This window comes from Muscardinus avellanarius (genome assembly GCF_963383645.1).
Source record: "Muscardinus avellanarius genome assembly, chromosome: 19".
In the NCBI taxonomy this organism is placed as follows: Eukaryota; Metazoa; Chordata; class Mammalia; order Rodentia; family Gliridae; genus Muscardinus; species Muscardinus avellanarius.
The window spans coordinates 16,574,187-16,593,252 of NC_137805.1; the positions used below are offsets into that span (position 1 = coordinate 16,574,187).

At 49.4% G+C, this 19,066-nt stretch overlaps 2 protein-coding genes across 2 annotated transcripts in view; both read left to right on the top strand.

Moving 5' to 3' along the window:
* Window positions 1-1,587: 1,587 nt before the first annotated feature.
* Window positions 1,588-2,643, top strand: SMIM26 (small integral membrane protein 26; the record flags this gene model as incomplete). The annotated part of the gene is made up of 2 exons (XM_080716441.1): window positions 1,588-1,702; window positions 2,534-2,643. 2 exons carry the CDS (start codon window positions 1,588-1,590, stop codon window positions 2,641-2,643), a joined length of 225 nt encoding a protein of 74 aa, XP_080572567.1.
* Window positions 2,644-5,371: 2,728 nt separating this feature from the next.
* DTD1 (D-aminoacyl-tRNA deacylase 1) overlaps window positions 5,372-19,066 on the top strand; it is a gene marked incomplete at both ends in the record, with an annotated part of 107,918 nt that continues 94,223 nt past the window's right edge. The window contains 3 exons of the mRNA XM_080716572.1: window positions 5,372-5,414; window positions 8,503-8,593; window positions 9,653-9,888. Of these exons, the coding sequence (XP_080572698.1) occupies window positions 5,372-5,414; window positions 8,503-8,593; window positions 9,653-9,888 (370 nt within the window). The remainder of the gene's footprint in view (window positions 5,415-8,502; window positions 8,594-9,652; window positions 9,889-19,066) is intronic.

Genomic DNA, 19,066 nt, shown 5'->3' on the forward strand with positions numbered 1-19,066 from the left:
ATTATTTATTTACTTATTTATAGTACTGGGATGTGGAACCCAGAGGCTTTCTACCTCCCGGCTATACTCCCAGACCTATTTTATACTTTATTTGGAAACAGGGTCTCACTAAGTTGCTGAGAGCCTCACTAAGTAGCTGAAGCTGGCTTCGAACCTGCGCGATCCTCCTGTCTCAGCCTCCCAAGCGCGGGGATCACAAGCGTGCGCCACCACGCCCGGCTTGGTAATGCTTTTAAATGCTGTTTCAGAAATCAACTTTGAGTAAGGCTGAAAAATAGTGCCGGCATTTTTTTGCGCCTACTTTGGCCCAGCCCCGTCAGCCTTAAAAGCTGAAGGTGCACAGAATCAATTCTTTTCCCCTCATCTTTGGGAGGTGGGCACAGTTGGGATAAAAAAGGATAAAAATCAGCGGAAATGGGCCTGGGGTTGGGAGGGAAAGAGTGCACTTGATGAGAAAGCCTCCCAGCCCTGGAAGCTGGAGGAGACCCAGGGAAGGGCAGAGGGTCTTACCTTGACTTAGACATGCCCAAAGTTCACTCAGAAAAATGTTCCTCAGCAAAATCCTGGGGAGCACCGAGGGGCATCCTCACAAGCCGCCTCAGAAGGAAGTGGATGCACCTTTTAAAAGGCTAAATGAGCTGGGCTTGGTGGTCCTGCACCGTGAGGTGGGTTCTTTTCCTCATCCAGATAAATGTCATTTACTGGGAAAATGAGTCGAGACTCAGTTGCAAAAACGGAAGCAGGACTGTATTAGAAGGAGAGAGAGGAGAGAGAGAAGGGGGAAAAATGTGTGTGTGTGTGTGTGTGTGTGTGTGTGTGTGTGTGTGTGTGTGTGTAGCATCACACTAGAGGAGGGACCTGATGGAACGCCCCAGCCCAGTGCTGCTGCCCCAGTGTTAAATAGGGTTTGTCCTCTCTGGTCTTCCTTTTCCGGGTCGCCAAGTTCTCAGGTCAACAGTCCCGAGCTTTGTCAGCATCTAAGCAAGAGGGCATTTTTTTCCTTTTCCCAGGCTGAGGTTTTTCAAGCTTTAAAGCTTGTAGCTTGTCATGTTGCCACGTCGACCCAGCAGGCTCAGGACAGAAGAAACCCAAACAGCAGGCCGGGAAAGTAGGAAGCGGCCCGTTCTGACCTTTTAAACGCCTGCTCTGCTTCTGGACAGGGCATGGTATGAAATCACCCATAACCGGTTCGGTGGCGCGCCTGTAACCCCAGGACTTGGGAAGCTGAGACGTTAAGGATCTCAGACTAGAGACCAACCAGCCTCGGCAATTTAACACGATCCTGTTTACAGGACAAAAAAGTAAACACACACACACACACCCATTAGCCCACGGAAGGCAGGCCTGGCAAGTTTGCAAGTGAGAAGATTATGCCCTGAGAAGCTGTCATCTACTCCCCACCGCCAGACCCTCACCTTGGCAGGGGAGCCAGGCACCAGCGTACGAGCGGACTACATGCCCCAAGATGCATCGCGGCCGGAGCCGGAAGTGGCCGCGGCGCCGGCTCCTCATTGGTGGCGGCGCCCGGTTGAGGGCATTGACTGACAGGAAGGCCCGCCCCGTCCGGACGCGGGGTCGCACTGGGCCATGAATCCCGAGAGTGCCTCCATCTGGTACCGGCGTATGTCCGTGGTCTACGCCGTGGGCGGCTGGACCGTGCTGGGCTCCCTGGTGTACATGGGCCGGAGAGAGAGCTCTCCAGGTAGGGCTGTCGGCGCGCGGCGGTGGGTGGAGAGCGCCCGGGGTCGAGGAGGGGACTTCGCCATGCCCGAAGCCCCAGGTTTATTCTGCAAAACCAATTGCTTAGGGGCATTTTTGGTTTTTTTTAATAATGAAATCTGCAAACAACTAGACGTCAGGAACTGTCTTTTAAATATTGTTACCTAGCCGGGCGTGATGGCGCACGCTTGTAATCTCAGTACTAGGGAGGCTGAGACAGGAGGATCGCAGGTTCTAGGACGGCCTCAAGCAAGCAGGGAGACTCGCATCAACCTAGCGAAACCCTGTTTCAAAGTAAAGATTAAGCCGGGCATGGTGGCGCATGTTTGTAATCACGATACTTGGGAGGCTGAGACAGGAGGATGTCAGGTTTGAAGCCAGCCTCAGCAACTTAGGCTCTCAGCACCTTAGCAAGACCCTGTTAACAATTAACAATAAAATAGGGCTGGAGATGTAGCTCAGAGGTAGAAGGCCCCTGGGTTCCATCCCCACTAACACACTCACACACACACAGTGAAAGAAAAAGTTGTTGAAATGGTAACAGGCATCTGATGGCATAATTGTGCGTGTGTGTGTGTGTGTGTGTGTGTGTGTGTGTGTGTGTGATATTGGGTATTGAACTCAGAGGCATTCTCGGATCACAGGTGTGCGCCACCACACCCACTTTGGTGGCATAATTTTTACCTTATCATTTATTTCTAAGAGTTTAATAACTGCTAAGTTAATGATTTGGCTATTTCTTTCTTTCTTTTTTAAGGCATTGAAGTAAAGCAGAAGGATATGTCAACAGCTGAAACACCCGAGCCCTCTAAAGGGTACTATATGGAATCCGTCTACACACATAAAGAAAATTTTGTTCCACTCTCTCAAAAGATCCTCAACTCTTTGAAATCGTGGACTGGTGTTTCCGGTCCAGGGTCATGAGCAGCTGTGGAATCCTGAAAACAAGGACTTTGGTTCAACACTTAAGTATGGGAGATGCCTGGATTTCCATTTTGTGTTTGGAAAAGTATCTCTATAGTTTTTTGAAAAAATTATATAATCATTAATAATATGCAATAAATATCTCCTTTATGGAAACCAAATGTAATTGAAGGAGTATTTTCACACTGACTAGTGGGAGTTTGATGTAAAATTTCACATTGAGCTTCCTCAGTCTTTGTTTTCTGAAACTACTAATGTAACTTTTACGTTTTTGGTCTTTTTTGTGTGTGTGTTACTGGGGATTGAACCCAGAGGCCCACTACCTTTGAGCTATACCCCCAGTCCAGTTTTATTTCTTATTGGGAACAGGGTCTTGCTAGGTTGATGAGAGTCTCACTAGTAGCTGAGGCTGTCCTTGAACCTGTGATCCTCCTGTCTCAGCATCCCAAGTACTGGGATTACAGGCGTGGGCCACCATGCCCAGCTGAGGCTGTCGACGAACCACAGTCCTTCAATTTCAGCCTCCCGAATGCTGGGATTACAAGCGTGCGCCGCCACGCCCGGCTCCCAGCCCTAGATTTTATTCTTTATTTTGAAACAAGGTCTCACTGAGTTGCAGAGGGCCTCACTACGTAGCTGAGGCTGTCCTTAAACCATGATCCTCCTGTCTCAGCCTCCCGAATGCTGAGACATAGCTGTTTTTCATGTTTCTATTAAACCTTCATGGTCCCTTTAAGGATGGAGTCAGCAAAATCTCCACATTCATTTTGGGCTTCACATCAGCCTTGTGGGTATGACTGAGCACTGGGTATGCACATTATAAATTTTATGACTCCTGGATTAAATAGCCTTGATGTGCTCTTTGGGGCCCAGTGCGAGTCCCCCCCATTCCTTTGGCGGGTGTGGCTTACAGACCTGCTGTACGTAGTTCTGTAGATGTCGGGCTGTCGGGTCTTGGTGACGTGGTCAGGCTCCTCATTGGTCACTGGTTGCAAGCAACAGACCCACACTAGTGAGCTTAAATCAAAAGGGGTGTTTACGGAAAGTGCAGTGGGAGCTTAAAATCGAAGCAGAACATGCTGAGGTCTTTTGAGGACCTCGCACCAGGAACTGGAGCGCGGGCAGCCACTCGCTGAGCCCGCCTGGGATCCCTGCCTGATTTCTTTTCCTGCTCTCCCCCACCCCCATTTCTGAAGTAATAGAACTAGGCCTAAAACAGATACTACTTCCAAGCTACAGTATAGAATTATTTTTTTTGGGGGGGGGAGTGGTACTGGGGATTGAACCCAGGGGCATTCTACCCCTAGTCCTATTTTTTTATTATTATGAAATAGGATCCTCTCTAAGTTGTTGAGAGTCTCACTACTTGCTGAGGCTGTCCTTGAAGCTGCCATCCTCCCGTCTCAGCCTCCCAAGTACTGGGATTACAAGCGTGTGACACCATGCCTGGCTCTTTGTATTATTATTAAAATACTTGAAAATTACTCTCTAAAGCGGCCCTCAAGAACAGTGAGAATTACTGGGGTTGATTATAGCATTGAATCTCTGATTATTCCCTGTTTTTTTTTTTATGCAAGAGAGCCTCCTTGGTTTTAGTAACTATGCACGGGCACATCTAGAAGGAAAGGGCGCCGCATCGGCCATTGCTCGTGAACACCTGCGCTTGTTTTTATACCTAGTGAACTCAAAGGTCCACACTTGGAGGCAAATTATCTAGCAGCAGCGCCTCCTGTGACCTCCCCTCTGCGGGCCCTTGCTTTTAGCTTCTAAATTGCCTTTCTGTCCAGGATTTCCTCCTTCCTCCCTGCTCATCACCTCCTGTCTCCTCATCATTATCCTTTTTCTTTTCCTCTTCCTCTTACCCACTAAATTCTACCTCCAAACTACCCCCTACCCCCCCACCCCCCGGTCCTTTTTTTTTTTTTTTTTTCTTTTCTGCACTGGGGATGGAATCCAGGGGCATTCTACCTCCGAGTGACACCCCAGCCCTATTTTTTATTCTTTATTTTTTGAAGAGAGCCTCCCTAAGTAGCTGAGGCTGGCTTTGAACCTGCGCAATCCTCCCGTCTCAGCCTCCCGAATGCCGGGATTACAAGCGTGTGCCAACATGCCCGGCCGTCGTCGATGTTTTGAAGTAGGGTTTTCTCAAAACTGCTGAGGCTGTCCCCGAACCTTCCATTCTTTTGTCTCAGCTTCCCAAGTACTGGAATTACAGCCGTGTGCCACCATGCCCCGCTACTTACGTAGTTAAATGGCTGTTAGCAGCAGATCCCTGTTTATTTGGTGTCTGACTAGCTGCGGAGACAGAAAGGCCAGGGAAGGTTTGGGGAGGGTCTGGGGTCAGAGGCGTAGGGAGAGGAAGCAGACACACGTTTAGGAACGGGACTGAGGACAGAGTTGCGAGTTGGTGGCGACTGTCGCTCTGGCCTGGATGGGGAGTCCACTCCAGCGGGCCCTGACCGCGCGGCCCAGGGCAGGTGTGATCCCAGGTGTGGGCGGGGCCTTCAGGGGCGGGGCCGGGCCGGGCCTCCGGGGTTGATTGACGCGGGCGGGACCTATGGGCGGCGGGGCGGGGCCGGGGGCGGGGCCGGGCCGGGCCTCCCGGGTTGATTGACGCGGGCGGGACCTATGGGCGGCGGGGCGGGGCCGGGGGCGGCCGCCGCGCTCCCCGGTGTCGCCCGCAGAGGGCGCGGGCCGAGCCGCCGGAGCCGCAGGCAGAGCCGCCGCCATGAAGGCCGTGGTGCAGCGCGTCACGCGGGCCAGCGTCACAGGTCAGTGGCGCCGATCGCCCGCGGCCCCTCCCGCCCGGCCCCCCCCGGGGCCCCCCGACCCCTGGGGAGGTTCCCGGAGCCGGGCCGCCCCTCCCCGCCGCCCTGCAGTAAACGAAGCGTTCGGGGCCCCTGCTGCACACCCCGATTCCCACGCAGCGTGACGCCCCATAAATAAACGCGCAGGTGTGAAGAGGTGCCCGAGGCCGGGGCCGACAGGTGTGACCACGACCACGCGCGGCGGCGTCCCCGCGCTCCCGGGACCTAGGGATGGGCCGGGACCTTTGGCGTCCGAGAGGGAAGGAATACTACCCTTTTCCACTGATTTCTGTGGGCCGGGCTACCCAACATTACTCATCATCTGGTTGGACTTTCAGGGGTCCTGAGGATGAATGTCGATCATGTCATTATCTACATTCGAAACCATGGTTTGAAAGGTGTTATTTATTTATTTATTTATTTGCCGTACTGGGGATGGAATCCAGGGGCATTCTACCTCCTATCTACACCACCCAGCCCTTTAAAAAAAATTATGTATTTATTTTTTTTGGCGGGTCTGGGGGTGGAACCCAGGGGCATTCGACCTCCGAGCTACACCCCTTGCCCTATTTTTATCTTTTATTTTAAAACAGGGTCTCACTAAGTTAATAGAAGTCCTCACTAAGTAGCAGAGGCTGTCGGCGAACTGCTATCTTCCTGTCTCAGCCTCCCAAATGCTGGGATTACAAATGTGTGCCACCAAGCCTGCTTAATTCTTTCTTTCTTCCTTCCTTCCTTTCTTTCTTTCTTTCATTCTTATTTTGTAGTACTGGGGGTGGAACCCAGAGGCTTTCTACCTCCAGGCTATACTCCCAGAACCATTTTATATTTTATTTGGAAACAGGGTCTCACATAAGTTGCTGAGAGCTTCACTAAGTAGCTGAGGCTGGCTTCGAACCTGTGCCATTCTCCTGTCTCAGCCTCCCAAGTGCAGGGATTACAAGTGTGTGCCACCACGCCCGGCCTTAATTCTTTATTTTTTGAAACAGGGTCTCACTACGTTGCAAAGGGTCTCACTAAGTAGCTGAGGCTGTCCCAGAACCGCAATCCTCCTGTTTCAGCCTCCCAAATGCTGGAATTACAAGCGCGCACCACCACACCTGGCTTGTTTTATTACTGGAGGACTGAAGCTGTCCTCCAGTCTGTGATCCTCTTGTCTCAACCTCCCAAATACTGGATTACAGGTGTGCTCCACCATGCCTGTCTGAAAAGTATTTTAGAGAAACATTTAATGGCACGTTTTATATTGTCTTTAGTCTTAAGTTTTTGTTGACAGTATTGTCTTGTTCCAAGCTGGCTGTTCCAGCTACTCTGGAGGCTGAGCCCAGGAGTTCAAGGTCAGCTTGGGCAACATAGGGAGACCCTTTCTAAAAAAAGTTTTATTTCAGATGATTTAAAATATTCTTTCCTTCAAGACAGTCTACATCAAACATTTGTTCTTGAGTCCAGAAACTGTGTAGAAACAAAACCGTCTAAAGTAACAATCAAAAGCATTTATTTGAGTGGGCATGGTGGCTCATGCTTGTAATCCCAGCATTCAGGAGGCTGAGACAGGAGGATCCCTGTTCACAGCCAGCCTCAGCTACTTAGTGAGGCTCTTTGCAACTCAGTGAGACCCTGTTTCAAAATAAAGAATAAAAAATAGGGCTGGGGTGTAGCTCAGAGGTAGAATGTCCATGGGTTCCATCCCCCATACTGCAAAAAAGCTTTTATTTATTTAATTTATTTATTTTTGTAGATTTGGGGATGGCACCCAGGGACATTTGATCTCTGAGCTACATCCCCTGCCCTATTTTTATTCTTTATTTTTTATTTTTTTAATTTTTTGGTGGTACTGGGAATGGAACCCAGGGGTCTTCTACCTCCGGGCTACACTCCCAGACCTATTTTATATTTTATTTGGAAACAGGGTCTCTTAAACCAGCTGAGGCTGGCTTCGAACCTGCGCAATCCTCCTGTCTCTGCCTCCCAAGCGCTGGGATTACAAGCGTGTGCCACCACGCCTGGCCTTTATTCTTTATTTTGAAACAGGGTCTCATTAAGTTGCAGAGGGCCTCACTAAGTAGTTGAGGCTGTCCGCAAGCCGTGATCCTCTGGTTTCAGCCTTCCAAATGCTGAGATTAAAGTGTGTACCACCATGCCTGGCTGCTTTTATTTATTTTTAAATTTAATTAAGTAATTACTATTTTTTTTTTTTTTGGTATGGGGATTAACCCAGGGGCATGGCATTCTACCTCCAAGCTCAACCCCATTTTAATTTTTTCTTTTCTTTTTTTTTTTTTTGGTGGTACTGGAAATGGAACCCAGGGCCTTCTACCTCCAGCCTACACACCCAAACCTAGTTAGTGAGGCACTTTGCAACTCAGTGAGACCCTGTTTCAAAAATAGAATAAAAAGATAGGCTGGCAGTATAGCTCGGAGGTAGAATGCCCCTGGGTTCTATCCCAGGTATCACACACACACACACACACACACACACAAACACACACACACACACAAAATAGTACTGGGTTCAAACCCAGTGCCTTGTACATGTCAAGCAAGCACTCTATGGCTAAGCTATACCTCCAGTCCTTATAAATCACAGTTTTTCTGCATAATATATTTATCTTATCTGCAATAAGTAGGAAAAACACATTTTTTGTGGTGTGGACATTTTCTTTGTTTACTAGATTTGAGGAATCCCTTTTCTGAGAGTTAATCTAGCTGAGTGGGTTCCTCTGGGGGAAGAAAGGGCCGTTCTGCTTTTACAGACGGTCAGACTTGCCCATGGAAAGTCTCAGGTGTTTTACCTGAGGCAACAGAGATGCCGTGTGGTCCTACAGTCCTGCTTGATGTCTGTTGGCTACTTTAGAGCGTTCATTGATTCCAGATATAAAACCAGAATGGATGGGAACTGGAACCGTCCCGCTGGCTTTCATTTTCGGATAACTCCCGATGTCAGCCAAGGAAGTTCTAGGAAGTGTGTGTTGATAAAGAGGCTCCTGCAGAGACCGACAAGTACCTCGTGGTGCCCGTCTGCCCTCAGTCTTCTCTCTTGGTTTCTTTCTAGTTGGAGGAGAGCAGATAAGTGCCATTGGACGGGGCATCTGTGTCTTGCTGGGGATTTCACTGGAAGACACGCAGAAGGAGCTGGAGCACATGTGAGACTCGGGTTTCTAAGTCACTGCTGTGTAAACGGGCTGTGTGGTGCTTATCCTAGCAATTTCCACAATATTTAGTGCCTCTGAAGCGAGCCTGTCACCTTTACCCATCATCCTATCTGATGTAGTAGTAGTGTATGTGTATGTGTGTGTGTGTGTGCGTGTGTGTGTGTGCGCGCGCATGCACGCGCGTGCTTTTTGGAACTGATGATTGAACCCAGGGCCTTTCTACCGCTGAGCTACACCCCCAGCCCTGTTTTTTATTCTTTATTTATTGAAACAGGGTCTCATTTGCAGAAAGTCTCACTAAGCAGTTGAGGCTGGCTGCGAACCTGCAATTCCTCCTGTCTCAGCTTCCCAAGTGCTGGGATTACAAGCATGTACCACCACGCCTGGATTTTAAAAAATATATCTGATATTGGGGTTTGAACCCAGACTCACTCTACCTTTAGAAAATTTTTATTTGGAAACAGGGTTTTTGCTAAGTTGGTGAAGGTCTTGCCACGTTTCTGAGGCTGGCCTTGAACCTATGATTCTCCTGTTTTAATTTCCCAAGTATCGGGAATACAAGCAGTCCCAATTTCTGAATTGTTTATTTTGCTAGCTCCAAGAATGAATGTAAAAAGGGAGTATAATTTATTTCTGTGTGAAGTCTGAATTCTTCAGTAAAAAATCGGGCTTGGCCTGGTGGCACACACCTGTTATCACAGTACTTGGAAGGCTGAGACCCGAGGATTGCAGGTTCTAGGTCAGCCTCAGCATCTTAATGAGAGGACCCTTAGCAACTTAACAAGACCCTATTTCAAAATAAAAAGATAAAAAGGGCCAGGTGTGTAGCTTAGAGGTAGAATGCCCCTGGGCCCAATCCCCAGTCTGCGAAATCCCAGGACCGGTCTGCGTTCGTGTTACAGATGAAAACTCGGGGACATGCAGGCGTCAGGAGCTCGCCCGAGTCCTCATCGCATCCTTACTGGCAGGACGCTGGGAATGTTCTGGGGCTCCGGAGTGCGCGGGGCCCCGTGAGCCTTCAGGTAACTGTCATCACTCTCTTCCCCTCAGGGTCCGGAAGATTTTGAACCTGCGTGTGTTTGAGGACGAGAGTGGGAAGCACTGGTCCAAGAGCGTGATGGACAAACAGTACGAGGTGCTGTGTGTGAGCCAGTTCACCCTCCAGTGCGTCCTCAAGGGCAACAAGCCCGACTTCCACCTGGCCATGCCCACGGAGCAGGCAGAGGCCTTGTACAACAGCTTCCTGCAGCAGCTGCGCAAGGCCTACAGGCCGGAGCTCATCCAAGGTAGGCAGGACAGCGGGCGGCAGAGGCCTCCCCGCCACCACCAGCGCCGCCGGGTCTAGCCCGGCCCGCAGGGAAGGCAGGCGGGCGGAGGGAGGAGGGCCTGTGCCCGGGAGGGACCGCTGGCACCTCAGGCAGAGGCAGAGAACCTGCGATCGAAGGGTATCTTTATGGAAAACCATCCTCTATGCTTACCGTCCACTCCAGACAATGTAATAGCTGCTGCCACTGCCGTTGCCGCCACTGCTGCTCGAGTCCCCCGATAGCACTTGCCCTTCTCTGTTTCTCTTCATAGTTTGAATATTTTGAGGATGTTGAGGGGCCACCTAGAGCCGTGCCTAGTATCATGGTACGTGTTTGGTTGCCTAGGTTAGCCCTGTCCTGTAAAAATATAGTCTGAGCCCTAAATGTGGGCCAAATATCCCTCCCTCGCTCCTTCTCTTTCACTCTTCCTCACCTTCTTTCCTCCCTTCCCTCCTTCCCTCCTTCCCTCTTCTCCTCTCTCTCTCTCTCTCTGTCTCTCTCTCTCTCTCTCTCTCTCTCTCTCTCTCTCTCTCTGTCTTTCTGTCTTTCTTACTAGGGACTGAACCCAGGGACATTCTTCCTCTGAGCTACACCCCAAGCCCTATTTTTAACTCCTTATTTTGAAACAGGGCCTCACTAAGTTGCTGAAGGCCTCACTATGTAGCTGAGGCTGGTTGTGAACCTGCGATCTTCCTGTCTCAGCCTCCCAAGCACTGAAATCACAAGCGTGTGCCACCACGCCCGGCTCATTCCCTATTTTTTAAGAAATCTCCACACGGATCTTTATAGCAGATGCTTAGTACCACCAAGGAAAACAACAAACAATTTGTTTTGTTGGCAGTACTGGGGGTTAAACAAAGGGCCTTGCACATTCTAGCCAAGTGCTCCATTTTTTTTCTTTTTTCTTTTTTGTGGTGCTGGAGATGGCACCCAGGGGCATTCTACCTCCGAGCTGTACCCCCAGCCTTATTTTTTATTATTTATTTTGAAACAGGGTCTCAATGAATTGCAGAAGGCCTCAATAAGAAGTTGAGGCTGGCCATGAACTGCGATCCTCCTGTCTCAGCCTCCCAAATGCTGGGATTACAAGCGTGCGCCACCATGCCTGGCTCCCAGCCATTTTTTTTTTTTTTTTTTTTGGGGTGGTACTGGGGGTGGAACCCAGAGGCTTTCTACTTCTGGGCCATACTTCCAGACCTATTTTCTATTTTCTATTTTTTTTTTTTTTTGGAAACAGAGTCTCACTAAGTTGCTGAGAGCCTCACTAAGTAGCTGAGGCTGGCTTAGAACCTGCGCAATCCTCCTGTCTCAGCCTCCCAAGTGTGGGGATTACAAGCGTGCGCCACCACGCCCGGCATTAGTCTTGAATTTCTGATCTTCCTGCCTTAGCCTGCTGAGTAGCTGAGATTATTAGCATTTGCCACCATTTCTGGCTAAACATATATTTTATTTAATTCAATATACTCAGAATATTATACTTTTACCATGTAATTGATATAAACAGTTATGAGATAGTTTACTTTTTTTGAGCAGCATGAGGTCCACAGCACAATTCAGAGGAAGGTATGGAGATAGCCGAAATGCCCCCCCCCCCACCGCACAGCCTCCTTGTCAGGTACCTGCCACTGAGGCAGCAGTTTTGTTACTACTGCTGACCCTCCATCAACACAGCACTCCTACCCACAGGCCACGGTTTGCGCCAGGGCTCGCTCCCTCTTGGTGATGTGCAGTCTGAAGTTTTGCATACCTTTTTGGTTGATTAGAGTCTCACTACTTGCTGAGGCTGTCCTCAAACATGCGATCCTCCTGTCTCAGCCTCCCAGGTACCAGGGTTACAGGTACGGGCCACCATGCCTGGCTTTTGCTCACGTTTAGATGAGTGATATTCCTGTTGCTCCTTGGCGTTTTCTTTTAATTCATTCCTTAGTGGTGAAAAGTGTCCCTTTGCCACAGGGACACGTGGGTTCCATGGGAGCCAGACATGAAATCAAAGCCCGCTCTGCCTGGGTTCTGGTAGAGCAGAACACGCTTGCTGCTTCTGGGAATATTTAGGTCGCTGCACTCCCAAGTCTGGTCATGGGTGGTGTTCCTGGTGCTGCCCCTTGGGTTCCCTGACATGTCTCTCTACAGAATGAGTGATCAAGTCAAGTACATTGAGTAATTTTGTTTCTTTGCTGAGCCAAGGATTAGATGCCTTCAGCACTGTCTCCTGTGCTTCAGGTGTTTGTGTTTGTGTGTCGCCTTTCTGAGGAATCTCATCTGTCTTTCTGGAAGGCACTTTATTTGGGAGAACACAGATGATTATTAGGGAATTGAGCCAAGTGGCTTTCATCGAAGTCCTTAAAGAGGAGTGTTTTATATGCTAGTAGGTGCTTTCTGTTCCTGAAATTACCTTTTGCTTTTGGAAGTGATATATATTTTTATTTATTTATTTTTTGCAATACTAGGGAATGAACCCGGGCCATTCGACCTCCGAGCTACACGCCCCACCAGCCCCATACTTTTCTTCTTCATTTTGAAGCAGGGTCTCACTAAGTTGCAGAGGGCCTCACTAAGTAGCTGAGTCTGGCTGCAAACCTGCGATCCTCTTGTCTCAGCCTCCCGAGTACTGGGGTTACAAGCATGCCCACCACGCCTGCTTTATTTTATCCAGGTAGTTACATGAAGTGTCTGAAGTAATGAACTATAAACAGTAGGTACAGTTTTATAGTCAATCAGATTTTAAGCTCCTGGGATGTGATAGATCTGATCATTTTTATGAAAAATCAAAACGAATTATGCAGAGTTTTAATGAAAGTCTCTTTCCAGGTCTTGCAGACTTTCCGAAGGATTACAGTTTTACATATTTTCTGTCTTTTGGTTCATTTTGAGAACTTGGCTCCCAGCTCCACGATGGAAGCCCCCCGTGAGCTCGCAGGATGCAAATGAACTGCCAAATACATTTTCTCTATCTTAGAGATTTGGGGGCCCCTTCAGCAACTTTAAAACTCAAAGTAGTCTAATGAGACTTAGCATTTCTTTTTATTTCCTTCTCCTTTCACGACTGAAAACGTGTTTTAGGTTTTTATTTCACTCTCTTGTTTGTTGTTGAAGGTTAAGAAGGCAGAAGGTTATTGTCCTGTTAATTCTTCCATATATTCCTTCGTGTTCCCAGCAAGTGGCCATTCGATCATAGACGTCTCCTGTCCAGCCACAGCCCTCCCTGTCCCGGCCCCACGGGCTTCACGTGCCAGATGGCAAAGTGTATCTTGGTTCCCAAGTTTTCACAGACCGCTTGGTGATATTCTCAGTCTGTTTCCTGGACCATATGGAAGGGGAAGCTGGAAGACCCTTCTGCTATCACAGTGTGTAGAGACCGGAGCATGTTTCAAGGGTGTGTTATGCCCAGACCTTGTGCAAAGTAACCGCTCACCACCCTGGCCCACTGAGTCCTCAGAACGGCCTCTCAGCTGGCGGCTAGCGTTAATGCTCGTGCCGATGAGGAAACAGGTCCAGCAAGACAGCTGGTGGCAGGTCACTCAGCACAGAGCAGCGGGGCCTGGCATCGCAGCAACAGCCATCTCCAGAGCCTGCGCGTCGGCCGTGGCTCCGCTGCACAATGACACCCGCACTCTTGCCTCGCTGGCCTTCTCGGTTATCCTTCTGGAACTCTACCGGGGCTCTTCCGCCTTCTGCCACAGGCGAAGAATCAGTGGAGCATTGGGCTCTCCTGTGGGCCTAAGTAAGAGAGAGCAGGGCACCCGTGGCCAGGCGGCCTTTATCTAGGAGCAGTGATGTTCATCTGGAGTCTTAGGCCTTGGTGCTGCTGGGGGATAGCTTAGTGGTCTCACTCAAGTTGTATGTTAGTGATTTCTCTACTGACAGGACACTGTTTATCCACCCAGCCCTTGTGCTAGGTTCTGGGCATACACTGCTGAGCTGAGAGACGCTGTCCCTGGCCGCGGCAACTCTAACAAAGCACAGCTTCATGGGGAAGAGAGATCCTGGAAAAACATGGCTGTTTTTGCTACACCATGATACCTGCTCCCCCAAAGCTCACAGTCTACAAAACTGTTCAAACGTGCAGGGCTTATGGGGAAAATAGGGGAAATAGTAGACCACTAAAGACCACTAGCAGGCAGAAGACTCTTGTTTTTCATTTGCTGCCTCCTCCTCTTCTTCCTCCTCCTCCTCCTCCTCCCTCCTCTTCTCCTCCTCTTCTTCCTTTTTCTTCTCTTCCTCCTTCTCCTCCTCCTCCCTCCTCTCCTCCTCCTTCTCCTCCTCCTTCTCTTCCTCCTCCTCCTCCTCCTCCTCCTCCTCCTCCTCCTCCTCCTCCTCCCTCTGTGCTGGGGATTGGACCCAGGGGTCTTCTACCAACAGGGTACATCCCCAGTCCTATTTTTTTTTTTTATAATTTGGAAACAGGATCTCATTAAGTTGTGAGGGCCTCACTAAGTAGCTGAGGCTGTCTACAAACCTGTGATCCTCCTTTCTCAGCTTCCCAAGTACTGGGGTTACAAGCATGCGCTATCACGCCAGCCTTTGTTTTTTATTTTCATAAAACACGATTGAGGAGGCTTCTGCCAGGGCTGAGTTCTCTTCCCTCTCTTCCTGCTGCGCTGGCCCATCTTGCCCAAGACCCCCCTCAGCTCTCGTGCAGCCTTTTGTGGTTTACCCATCCTTCCTCATTGCCATGTGCATGAGGCCAAATCCTCGTCAGAAGCAGGGGTCCTCAGAACTTTCCCTAGCGGCTGCTGTGATATGCTCCAGGGGGCGGCGCAGCAGGGTCCAGGCCGGGCTGACATGGTGGAGGGCGGGCTCAGCTGTGTCTGCTCTGGGTTTGAGGTCATTCATTGGATTTTGACCCATCAGACTAATACCCATGCGGAAGATTGTCAGTCATTATGGTTGTCTGTGGCCGCTCTCACGCCTAGTTAGATATAAACAAGGGCTACTAGGGAGCGTGTACTTAAATCGGAAGCACCCCTAAATCTGTCTCTTCCTCACGCTCTCCGGGACTTGTCTACTTCTGTCGTGACGGCTCAGGGCTTTGGACAGGCCGGCCTTACAGCTGAGCTTGGATTTGCCCTGGACTCTCCAGGTTGAACACTAAAAATCACGCATCCCTGGAAGTCCTGTGCAAACTGGGATGGCTGATGACCCTAAGAAGCAGCCCTGGGCCAGAGGATAGCCTCATCGCAGGCCTCTGCAGCTTCAAGATGCATCAGTCAGGTGCCCCGGCATGAAGACCACATCCAGTTCAGTATGCACAGATGCACACTTTTTTTTTTTTATTGGTGCATTATAGTCGTACATCTTCATGGGGTACAAGATGGTGGAGACATACATGCATACATCACTCATTTGGCCCTTCCCCAATTCCCACCCTCCCCTCCCCTCCCCCTTCTCATGTTTGGCTTAGTAATGACTTGGATGTTTTATGAATGTACATCATGTACATTAGAGAATTTTCCTCTTCCCCTTCCTATCCCCCTCAGTTGGGTCACCTTATTTGCTCCTCTGTGGTTTCTCCTTCTTCATCTAGAGTTCCCCTGTGACCCTTTTTCTCCCTAGCTTCCACATATTAGGGAGAACATTCTATGTTTTACTTTTTGTGACTGGCTAATCTCACTTAACATAATGTTCTCCAGTTCCATCCATTTCCCGGCAAATGATGTAATTTTATTCTTCTTTATGGTCGAGTAACATTCCACTGTGTATGCCTCCCATAGTTTTGCAATCCATTCATCTATTGGTGGACATCTTGGCTGGTTCCACAGTTTGGCAATTGTGAATTGTGTGGCTATGAACACAGATGAGCATGCATTAGTTTGGTCGTTTGGTTTCCATGCTTCTGGGAAGATACCCAGGAGTGGTATCGCTGGATCAAATGGTAGATTTGTTCCCATTCTTCTGAGGATTCTCCATACTGTTTTCCAAGCGGTTGCACTAATTTCCAATCCCACCAACAATGTCTTAGAGTTCCCACTTCTCCACATCCTCGCCAGCATCTGCTGTCATTTGTGTTTTTCATGATCACCATTCTAGTTGGAGTTTGGTGAAATCTCGGGGTAGTTTTGATTTGCATCTCTCCGACTGCTAATGATGTTGAACATTTTTCATACATTTCTTGGCCATTTGAATTTCTTCTTCTGTGAGGTGGTATTTAGCTCACTTGCACACGTCTTTGTATAGGAGACAGGGTAGGGGTTTGGGGAACATCAGGGGCAGGAGTGGCTGTATACTTCGTGGCCAAGTCTATAGCAAAGATGTAGGGATTCTCAGCTCTAACACATGTGTGACTGGCCTGAGGGGCCGAAGAATTGCAGGGATGGACGTAGACGGAGAAGCAGAAGAGAGACTGCAAAACACCATTGGCGTCTGACAGCGTGGTGTGGGTGTGCTGGCTGGCTTCTTTATTTTTTTAACTTGGTACTGGGGATCGAACCAGGGACATGCTACCTCTCAGCTCTACCCCCAGCCCTTTTTGCCTTTTACTTTGAAATAGGGCCTCACTAAGTATCTTGAGGGTCCTGCTAAGTTGCTGAGGCTGGCCTCAAACCTGGGATTCTCCTGTTTCAGCCTCCCAAGTACTGGGATGACAGGCGCGGGCCACCACGACCAGCGCCAGCTTCTGTATCTTTAGCAGCAAAGATGACAGAAAGAGATACTTAAGCTGGGACCAGAGAGCAGGAGAAGATGCAGACGGGAGCATCAGGAAGTGTGTGTGTGTGTGTGTGTGTGTGTGTGTGTGTGTGTGTGTGTGTCTCCAAGCTCTAGGCACGCACACTTTCCCCTCCTCCCCCCTGGCTGCTTTCCCTCTGAGATGGCCCGAGAGCCCCCCGCCATGGAGAGAGCGGCCAAGAGTGTGTGGCTGCCGCCAGTCTTCTGGGGCCTGCGACCCTGCTGCTTTCAAAGGTAGAACCTGCTCATTCTTCTTCAAATAATTGCTTAGGGGAAAGACCGTAGTGCTCAGCGTTCTCAGTTTCCCCTCTGCTGCAGAGTAAGCCGAGGGTGCTGTACGGAGCCGTCACTCTCACCGAGCAGGTGCAGGAGCCTGGGTCAGCAGGGTCTTGCAGCTTCTAGGAAGCTCCGGCTTCAGGGTCGGTATCGGAAGCCCGTCTGGCTGGGGACATTAAACGCTCTCCTGAGTTGAGGGTTGAACGTGCATTGGTTTCGCAGTTAGGAAAACAAAACCAGATGTGGTACCAAAATGGAGTGTTTGCAAAGGACAACCTCTGCTCTCACCCTTGGGTTCTGGCTCCGCGCCATCTGTAATGGGCCCGGCTTCACCTGGCAGCTTTAGCCTACAAATCAGAAGCTGCCGCAGCATTCAAATGAGCTGCGCACGCTCTGTAGGGTCCGACCCGTCATGGGCGTCAGAGAGCTGGCGCGAGGTGGCCAGGCCCGGGACGGCGGCTGTGACGGCCTCTGCACACGTGCCATCCATTGTCCAGCCTCCTGCCACTGCAGGATGCGAAGGGACAGTGCCCTGCCGGGAGCCATGTCCAGGCTTTGCTTTGTGGCTGGCACTAAATTTCCATGGATTTGTTTAATTTTCTGCTCTTTTTACTAACTACTTAAAGCATTTTAGCAGCATGACATGGACTTTTAGCAGAAGCCGGTTTTATGGACTTTGGCAAGGCCTGTGATGCCAAAGTTGTCACTTTTAATATAAATTTGGGAAATGCAGTGTGGGATGGCGTTTTCAGCGTCTCCAGTGCGAGGCTGGCAGGCTTCGGTACAGGCAGACGCTCTCAGGTAGGAGTCTCCCCGCCCCTGAAGCCTGGTCCTTCCTCCCCTGTGCGAGGTAAGGCTCCATCGCTGCATCCTCGCCTCTGCGGAGAAGTTGAGTGCATGCGTGCGCTGGCTTTAGTCTGAATGGGCTAGTGTTTGCATCGTTCTCTCTTCTTATTGTTGTTTTTTGTGTGTGGTACTGAGGATTGAAACCAGGGGCATTCTACCTCAGAGCTGTGCCCCAGCCCTATTTTATTTTCATTTTGAAACAAGGTCTTGCAAGGATGATGACAGTCTCATTACTTGCTGGGAGGCTAGCCTTGAACCTGTGACCCCTCTGTCTCAGCCTCTCAAATACCAGAATTACGGGTCTGTGCCACCCTGCCTGGTTAAAAGTTTCTAATTTTGATTAAATCTGTATTTTTCCTCTACTGCTTGTTTTTTTTTTTTTTTTTTTTGGTGTTATGTAGCTTACAAATCGCTGCCAAATTCAGGTGTCTCAAAGACTAACCGTTTTTTCTTCTCAGAATTGTAATGTTTTTACTCTTACATTAAGACCTTTGAGGCAGGCGTGGTGGCGCACACTTGTAATCCCCGTGCTTGGGAGGTGGAGACAGGAGGATCTGCAGATCTGAAGCCAGCCTCGCTGGCTTAAGAGACCCTGTTTAAAAAAAAAAAAAGTATAAAATAGGTCTGGGAGTGTAGCCCGGAGGTAGAAGGGCTTCCAGCAACCCCAGTACCACCAAAAAAAAAAAAAAAAAGAAAAAAAAAAAAGACCTTTGACTTTTTTTTTGCAGTACTGGGGATGGAACCCAGGGGTATTGTACCACCAAGCTACACCCCCAGCCCTATTTTTTAGTCTTTTTTAATTTTTGAAATGGTCTCATTGAATTGCAAAGGGCCTTGCTAAGTAACTCAGGCTTTCCATGAACCACGATCCTCTGGTCTCCACCTTGATTCTCTTGTCTCCGCCTCCCAAATGCTGGGATTACAAACGTGTGCCACCACGTCTGGCCTCCTTTGACTCACTTTGAGTTAATTTTTATTTATTTTTATTTATTTTAATTTTTATTTATTTATTTATTTTTTCGGTGGTACTGGGGTGGAACCCAGAGGCTTTCTACCTCTGGGCTATACTCCCAGACCTATTTTCTATTTTTTTTTTTGGAAACAGGGTCTCACTAAGTTGCTGAGAGCCTCACTAAGTAGCTGAGGCTGGCTTCGAACCTGTGCGATGCTCCCGTCTCAGCCTCCCAAGCGCGGGGATTACAGGCGTGCGCCACCACGCCTGTTTTTTTTTTTAGTCTTTTTAAATTTTTGAAATGGTCTCACTGAGTTGCAAAGGGCCTCGCTAAGTAACTGAGGCTATCCACGAACCACGATCCTCTTGTCTCCGCCTCCCACATGCTGGGATTACAAGCGTGCGCCAACACACCTGGCC